We start from the raw sequence: 8,245 nt of genomic DNA, 5'->3' as shown, positions 1-8,245 counted from the left end.
TGTCGGAGCAGTGATTGGCCCCTCTTGGCAATGGGTGGGACACCTGTGGCTGTCCACTGTGGCCCACCTTCTTATGGGGGTGGGGACTGCAAGAAGTGACTTTTCCATCCATCCGTCTCCCCAGTCCAGCCCTGGAGAGCTCTGAGAGTGCTGGCCAGGAGGGACTTGAAGGGGGCTGGCCTATGAGGGGTTAAGGCTGGGAGGCGGGAGGGGGCAGGCTCAGGGGGTGGGGAGAAGAGGAGGAGGAGGAGGCCTCAACAACTGAGAGAGGCGGCCAGAGAGGCCCAGGGGACAGCCAGGGACAGGCAGACATGCGGCCAGAGCTGCGGGGCCTGGACAGGGGCTGCCGGGCCCTGTGACAGCAGGAACCCCCGAGCTCCGGCCCGGGGAGGGGCCATGGTGCTGCCTGCCCAACATGTCAGCCGAGGTGCGGCTGCGGCGGCTCCAGGAGCTGGTGCTGGACCCCGGCTTCCTGGGTCTAGAGCCCTTGCTCGACCTTCTCCTGGGCGTCCACCAGGAACTGGGCGCCTCCGACTTGGCCCAGGACAAGTACGTGGCCGACTTCTTGCAGTGGGGTGAGTGGCACCTCCATGGGCTCCCCCAGGCTGTGGAGTAGGGGCCCCGGGCACGGGCAGAGGCAGGAGAGCCAACTGAACCAGGGTCCCAGCTTGTGACAGGATGGATATGGGGTGATCCCTACCCCACCACACAGGTGGCCCAGAACTTGGGCCTGGGCACTGGAGCCTCATACCCCTACCCCTACTCACACATGCCACCCTGGCAGGCAAAGGAAGGTCAACCTGCCAGGATGGCTATGACTCAGAGCTATAGCCTGGGGGGCCACAGCAGGCCCGCTGGGCACAGTTTCCTGTTGTCTTGCATCCCATCCTCAAGATTAGACCTAGAGACACGTGGGAGCCCCATCTCCTGGGACCCCCTGGCCCACTTCCCCATGAACAGGGGTAGGCTGGGAGAACTGGCATGGGACAGCTGCCAGGGGTGCGGCTGGGGCAGGTGTCCGGCGCCAGGCTTCCCAGCTGCCCTGACAGGTGCCAGGCACTGGGCGGGCATAGTGACTCACTCAGGCCCTGGGGGAGAACCAGCTTTGCTGTCAGGCGCCACCCAGCTTCCCCTGTCCGCCCTCCAGTTCAGGAGGGACAGCTTGGGGATTTGGGGGGGTGCCTACTTTGCCTATGGAGTCTGGACCCCTCCCTACTCCCACTCCCGCTATTGGCCCCAGCCAGCCCACATGGCTCCCGTCGTGAGTCCGCTGGAGGTGACCCCGTGAGCTGTGGCTCAAGGCTGACCCCCAGAGCCCCTCAGTGTCTTCCCAGGCCCTGGGGACAGGTCCACTGCACAGCACCTGGCATGCGCTCCCCTAACCCAGATCTCAGGCGCGCTGCAGCTCCTGACACCTGCCACTCTCCCTCCAAGTGCCCGTCTCTGCCTCCATGCCTGCTCTTGCTGCTTGACCTGCGTGTGTCACAGTGGCTTGTCTCTGCGCCTTCTTGTCTGCTAGCCTCTCCTGTGGCCCCAGGCTTGTGCCTCTCCCTCCTTCTGCTCTGCAGAGGGGGGGAGGTCAAGGGCCCACCTACTCAGCCCCTGGGATCACCTTGGCCCCACTGGGGGGGTGGGTTGTCAGGGTAAACTGAGACCTGGGGTGGGGGAGGGGGATCCCCTGGAGGCAGCGCTCCTTTTGTGGCCTGAGCCGCATCCTGCGGCCCCTCCCTCCCCGGCCTCCAGGGCGGGGGAGGGGGCCTGGGTTCGCGCTGCCTTAAAAGGGCTCAAAGCCTGCTCCCGCGTCCCTCCCCCATCCCTGGGCCCGGCTTGGGCTGGCTCCCTCTTGCAGGCCCCTCTCCTTTCCCCCTTGGAATCCCCCAGAAGCCCCCCCCACGCTGTCTCCCCCTTCTCATGTATGTTAACAGCCCACTCTGTCCTGCCTCTGAAGTCCCACTTCTCCCACCCACTGGGGACCAGGCCTCCACCCCAGGCCTTGGCCTCTCCACACTTTGTCCTGGAGCTGAGACGGCCTTCTGCGAGAAGGGGGCGGAGAGGCAGCCCTGCTCCAGCCCTGTTGCAGATGAGCCCCAGAGCACCAAGTGCCAATGGCTTGAGGCCAGATTGTGTGTCCACGTGGGCACCAACTCCCCAGCCCCCAGTGGTCCCGAGGGCCACCTGCACCTGACCCGCTGCAGCTGGGGGCGGTAACCCAGCAAGTACCAGCTGAGATCCTGGGCAGTGGGATTCAAGCACGCGGCCCCCTCCCACACACCCCAAATGCAGGTGGAGGGCCCCAGGCATTCCAGGGAATTGGGCTCCGTTTCCTTCCCCAACTGGCTTCCGTGTTTCTCTTCTGAAGGGCAGTTTTTGGCACCCATAACTTCACAGCTCATGGTGGTGGGGAGCCCTTGGAAGCGGAAGTCCTAAGCTGAAGCTGAGAGGCAGAAGGGCAGGCTTGGGTGGGGGGGCTCCTCTCTCCGCTTGTGACTCCGGGCCTCCCCCTGCTCCGCAGCGGAGCCCATTGCGGCAAGGCTTAAGGAGGTCCGGCTACAGAGGGAGGACTTCGAGATTCTGAAGGTGATCGGACGCGGGGCGTTCAGCGAGGTGAGCCCCGAGCGGCGGCCGAGCTCCGCCCCGTGAGAAGCAGGGGCCTTTACGGTGGGCGGAGCAGCGGCGTTCTGGGCGGGGCCGCAGAAATTGATGAATGGCCGAGTGCTAGACTTGCAGGCGTGCGGGCTTGGAGGTGGGGCCGGCTCTGGGCTCCGCCTCCTCCAGCCCCAGTCACTCTGCTTGGGCCTTCAGGTAGCGGTGGTGAAGATGAAGCAGACGGGCCAGGTGTATGCCATGAAGATCATGAATAAGTGGGACATGCTGAAGAGGGGCGAGGTGAGAGGCCGGGCTGAGGGCGGGGGCCGTCCACAATCACCCCCACCGTGCTGCCTCGCGCCAGCGCCTGGTGCCCCGCAGGTGTCGTGTTTCAGGGAAGAGAGGGATGTGTTGGTGAACGGGGATCGGCGCTGGATCACAGAGCTGCACTTTGCCTTCCAGGACGAAAACTACCTGGTGAGTACCCCGTGGGGGTGCTAGGGGCGGTGGCAGGGAGAAGGTCGGGTGTTGAGTGAGTGTGGGAAGTGGTTGGGCACGGCCATGATTGGGGCCCTGAAGCTCCCCACTGCCCTGCCAGGGCTGGTTCTAAGGGGCTCCTGCTGGGAAGGGAGGGGCTTGGCTAGCATAGGGTCTTCCCCAAGTTGTGGGGCAAGGAGTACCTGGGAACTCTGCCGTGGTGTGAGATCTCTAGGTTCTCTCCCCCTGAACCTCAGGGGGGAGCGAATCTGCCCAGTCACATTCCAGGGAGAGGCAGTTTCAGGCAGAGGGGAGCCCGATTTGGCCTGCAGGATCCCTTGGGATTGGGCTGCGGGATCCCTGCCTGTCTCTGGACTGAGCATCCTGGGCAAGTGCAGCGCTTGGTGCCTGGGGGGGGGGGGGGCTTCTGACCCCTATGACACGCCCCCTCCCAGTACCTGGTCATGGAGTACTACGTGGGCGGGGACCTGCTAACGCTGCTGAGCAAGTTTGGGGAACGGATCCCAGCCGAGATGGCGCGCTTCTACCTAGCCGAGATTGTCATGGCCATAGACTCGGTGCACCAGCTGGGCTATGTGCACAGGTGGGCGTGGCATGGTGGCGGGGCAGGGCGGGGGCTGAGAGGCGGGCCCGGAGGAGAGGGTAGTGAAGCTTGCACCCTACAGAGATCCCACAAAGTTTGAAGCCCAGAGAGGGCGGCGCCCAAGGAGCAGGGTCCCCGCATCATCCTAGAGGCTCCTGGGTGGGGCCCGAGGCAGGCGCTGCCCACAGGAGCAGAGCTTAGCCAGGAAGGGGGAAGGCGGTTCCCCTATCCCTCCGGGTCCTCTCCGTGCAGAGACATCAAACCAGACAACATCTTGCTGGACCGCTGCGGCCACATTCGCCTGGCCGACTTCGGCTCCTGCCTCAAGCTGCGGGCAGATGGGACGGTGAGCGTGCACCTGTTGTCCGAGGGAGGGACAAGATAGAGGCCTCCTCTTGGACCCGCCCTGGGGGCGTGGTCAGGAGGGGGCTGGTGGTGGGGCGAGGCCAGAGCTCAGAGCCGCTTGGGCTCCTGGCTCAGGTGCGGTCACTGGTGGCTGTGGGCACGCCGGACTACTTGTCCCCTGAGATCCTGCAGGCCGTGGGCGGTGGGCCTGGAGCAGGCAGCTACGGGCCCGAGTGTGACTGGTGGGCGCTGGGCGTGTTCGCCTACGAGATGTTCTACGGACAGACGCCCTTCTATGCCGACTCCACTGCCGAGACCTACGGCAAGATCGTCCACTACCAGGTGGGCGCTGTCCCCAAGAACCCTGGGCGCGTTCTGCGCATGTTCCATGCTGACGCACCTGCCTTCCTCCCTCTGAGCAGGAGCACCTGACTCTGCCCTTGGCCGACCTGGGGGTCCCTGAGGAGGCCCGAGACCTCATCCAGAGGCTGCTGTGTCCCCCAGAGACCCGACTGGGCCGGCAGGGGGCGGCCGACTTCCAGAAGCATCCTTTCTTCTTGGGCCTCGATTGGGATGGCCTGCGGGACAGCATGCCCCCCTTTATACCGGATTTTGAGGGTGCCACTGACACGTGCAACTTCGATGTGGTGGAGGATGGGCTCACTGCCATGGTGAGCGGGGGCGGGGTAGGTACCTGCGGCCCCTGCTCAGCTGAGGGGACCCCCTTCGCGTGCCTGTCCCCAGCCCCTGTGCAGTGAGGGCGGTGACTTGTCCATTCAGAGCCAGCGGCCAGTGGTGACCTGCACTTATGGTCCCTGGACCATAAGGCCCCTGATCCATTAGAGGCGAGATGGGGAGTGCAGAAGGTTCCTGGAAAGCTTCCTGGAGCAGGGGGCTATTTGAAAGGCAGAGTTACAGAGAAAGATGGTTCACCTGCTGGTTTACTCTCCCAGATGGCTGCCAAAGCTGGCCCTGAAGCCCGGAGCTGCAGCCTGGTCTCCTGCGTGGATGCCCTGGCCCAAGCGCTTGACTTGTCTTCCACTGCTATCCTAAGCACATTAGCAGGGAGCTGGAGCCTTCGTGGCACAGCCAGGACTTGAAGCAACACCTGTGTGGGATGCTGGCTGCACCACAGTGGCAAGTCCTTAGCTAGGTCATTTCTGTCAGCTGTTTACTGCATCAGCCTGGAGTGTAGGGAAGCTGTGGGCACAGAGCACTAATAAATCACCCTGAGCCCGCAGTGCCTAACTACAAGGGCAAAGGCCCCGACGGGAGGCAGTGGAACGCCAGGAGATGTGATGGAAGAGCCGTTTCCTTAGGCTGGCGGTGTGAGGGGCCGGCCCTAACCCGTGTGCATCTCCCGTGCAGGAGACGCTGTCTGACATACAGGAGGTCATGCCGCTGGGCGTCCACCTGCCTTTTGTGGGATTCTCCTACTCCTGCACCGCGCTCAGGTGAGCCCGGCCAGCGCAGGCCCACAGGGAAGGGCTGCGGGTTGTCAGAAGGAGCATTTGCTTGGGCTCTGGGAATCCAGCCTCCAAAGCATCCCTGAACACGTCCTGAGCCGTGGGACCACTGGCTCTGTGCCAATAAGCACTTTGATATTGTAGATTTGGGATGGGTGTTTGACGCAGGCCCTCATCTCTGAGGCCCTAGGCCCTCCAGACCCCGTGGCCTGCTGGTGCGGCAGCCATGACCTGCAGGGTTGGATGGTTTGGGCGTGTCCCCGCCCTGACTGTTCTGGGTATTGGGAGAGTGAACTAGCAGATCAAAGCTCTCTCTCTCTCTGCCTTTCAAATGGAAATAAGTAAAAAAATCAAGGGAAAAAAACCAGAAGGGATTCCTGACTCATTAACAAAAAATTAAATTAGACTGTGATGCCACAGAGGCACACCCATGGCCTGGTAGCCCCTCGGCACTGGTGCCTGGTGCACTGTGGCACAGCTGTAGGAACTTGGCATCAGCCAGGCCGGCCATCCCGGGTATGTATGCTTTCTTGGCTACCTGCCCTAATGACGATGTCTTTTAGAGACACTCGTTTTGCGCATAGCACCCTGATGATCACATGGAGAGGAGAAGGTGTGGGGGAGAAGGCAGTGGGCACCAGAGACCCCTGCCTGGGGGCCATGTAGCCAGCAGCTGTGCAGATACGGAGTGCCCCACAGGACCATGGAGCACAAGCCTGCTCCTCCCTTGCGACCCCGCCGCGAGGGCCAGGACCTACCCCGTCCCCTGTGGCACATGCAGCTGGAATGAAGTCAGCAGCAGGGTCCTGTGCATGTCCAGGAGTGGCTGCTGGGTGGCGAGAACCCCACTTTTCTGGCTGTTTTCCTATTGTGTGGCCTGGGGGGTGTCCTCCTCCCACAGCTGAGCATGGGGGGCTGTGATTCCCAGCAGTGCCATCTGGGGGTTCCAAGGCCATTGTGGAGGTGATCGGTGCCCCTTCTGCCAAGCTCTCCTCAAGTCCCGGGGACTGGCAGCCATTGCCACGTCTATCTGCAGGATCAGCAGCATGGGGCATGACCTGCTCTCTTCCCTTCTCTCCCTCTCCCAGGGACAGTGAGCCCCCAGGCCCCACCCCCATGGAACTGGAGGCCGAGCAATTGCCTGAGCCACAGGTGCAAGTGCCCAGCCCTGAGCAAGCAGGGCCTCTCCTGGAGGAAACAGTGAGTGGGTGGAGGAGGTGGTTCCGAGGGATGGGGGCCGGAAGGCAGGGCTTCCCGCAGCATGGCAGGTGCAGGCAGAGCTAAGGCAGAGGGTGCTGGCTAGTGACCAAGGGGAGCATGCAGAGTGGTGACCTGTGGGAGACTGGAGGGCAGCAAGACACAAGCCCAGTGAGGCCTGCAGGAAGGCAGGCCTGGGCTGAGGCCACAGGGAGCTGCAGGAGGATAAAGGCTGCAGGCCAGGGAGGGGATGTCAGGTTCTGATGGGAGCCAAAAGGCGTGAAATGGGGGAATTGTGAGGGTCCCAGGTACCGGACTGGAGAACTAGTGAGAGCCCACTGTGGAGCGCATGTCCCAGGCTTGGGGACACCACTAAGCCTGATCCCTGTGTGCAGGCTGAAGTGGCAGTTCCAGTGGCCCTGCCAGTGGATAGCACGAAGCCTGGTGCCCCGGTGCAGGCTGAAGTGGCAGCCCCTGTGCGGGCTGAAGTGGCGGTTCCGGTGCAGGCTGAAGTGGCGGTTCCGGTGGCCCTCCCGGCTGCAGCAATGGCCGAGGCCGAGGTGACCCTGGGTGTGCTCCAGGAGGCCCTGGAGGAAGAGGCGCTCACCCGGCAGAGCCTGAGCCAGGAGCTGGAGGCCATCCGTGTGGCCAACCAGAACTTCGCCAGGTCAGGGTCCTGTCCCAGCACCTTTGCACCCCTTACCCCTACCCAGCTACCATCCTCACCAAGCCATCTCCCCACAGCCAGCTCCGTGAGGCCGAGGCCCTCAACCGCGACCTGGAGGCCCGCGTGCGCCAGCTGCAGGAGCGGATGCAGCTGCTGCAAGCTGAGCGGGCTGAAGGCGAGTCTCTCTCTCGCCTGCCCCACTGGTGCCCGGAGGCGGGGGACAGCGGGGAGGGCAGGGGCCCAGGCTGGGGCACGCCTCGCCACCGCCCCCCTGCAGTCCTCCACGCACCATACGCCTCTCTCTTCTCCTTCCAGCTGTCACGGGGGTCCCCAGTCCCCGGGCCACGGATCCACCTTCCCATGTAAGACCCCTCTTCTTCCCCTGCCTTCACGCTGCCACCCCCCCTCCGGATGCCCTCTGCCCCCTCCCTGGCCACACTTAGGACTCCCCTGTGTCTTTGGGGCTCTCTAGAACAGATGCTCAGCTGCGCGGCGGCCAGAGCACCCTCGGTCCAGGCTTGAATTCTGCACACCCCCCCTCCAACAAATTCCTGCCCTGACTGCCCTCGCTGTCGCGCTCCCCGCCTAGGGCGGCCGCGCTGGGCTGGCCTCCGATCGGGTCACCTGTCCTTCTTTCTCCAGCTAGATGGCCCCCCGGCCGTGGCTCTGGGCCAGTGCCCGCTGGTGGGGTCAGGCCCCCTGCACCGCCGCCACCTGCTGCTCCCTGCCAGGGTACGTCCAGCGGCTGCTGCCCCTGCCTCGCTCCACCCGCCCTCGGCCACCCCTGGCCCGCTTTGCTGCCTCTGCCCGGCTCGGCCCACTCGCCGCGGGAGGGTACTCGGGTAGCCAATTGGCACAGGCCGCTAGGGACCAGCCAATGAACGGGGACGGGAGGCCGGCCCA

At 64.0% G+C, this 8,245-nt stretch overlaps 1 protein-coding gene across 3 annotated transcripts in view; it reads left to right on the top strand.

Annotated features, from left to right (window-relative positions):
• Window positions 1–252: 252 nt before the first annotated feature.
• The window catches only part of DMPK (DM1 protein kinase), an 8,987-nt gene continuing 994 nt past the window's right edge, over window positions 253–8,245 (top strand). The window contains exons 1-14 of one of the 3 annotated variants that reach the window (XM_058674365.1): window positions 253–575; window positions 2,513–2,604; window positions 2,803–2,886; window positions 2,968–3,063; window positions 3,519–3,667; window positions 3,920–4,013; window positions 4,148–4,354; window positions 4,435–4,683; window positions 5,381–5,466; window positions 6,567–6,678; window positions 7,071–7,342; window positions 7,420–7,517; window positions 7,658–7,704; window positions 7,985–8,074. In XM_058674365.1, coding sequence (XP_058530348.1) covers window positions 416–575; window positions 2,513–2,604; window positions 2,803–2,886; window positions 2,968–3,063; window positions 3,519–3,667; window positions 3,920–4,013; window positions 4,148–4,354; window positions 4,435–4,683; window positions 5,381–5,466; window positions 6,567–6,678; window positions 7,071–7,342; window positions 7,420–7,517; window positions 7,658–7,704; window positions 7,985–8,074 — 1,836 coding nt within the window. In that variant the 5' untranslated portion in view covers window positions 253–415. Of the gene's footprint in view, window positions 576–2,512; window positions 2,605–2,802; window positions 2,887–2,967; window positions 3,064–3,518; window positions 3,668–3,919; window positions 4,014–4,147; window positions 4,355–4,434; window positions 4,699–5,380; window positions 5,467–6,566; window positions 6,679–7,070; window positions 7,343–7,419; window positions 7,705–7,984; window positions 8,075–8,245 lie in introns of all 3 variants that reach the window. The other 2 variants (XM_058674364.1, XM_058674363.1) reach the window with 2 other exon arrangements.

The sequence above is a fragment of the Ochotona princeps genome, chromosome 16 (genome assembly GCF_030435755.1).
Source record: "Ochotona princeps isolate mOchPri1 chromosome 16, mOchPri1.hap1, whole genome shotgun sequence".
Lineage (NCBI taxonomy): Eukaryota > Metazoa > Chordata > Mammalia > Lagomorpha > Ochotonidae > Ochotona > Ochotona princeps.
Note: the sequence above shows the minus strand (reverse complement) of the source record. Positions and strands in the feature narration are given on the sequence as shown.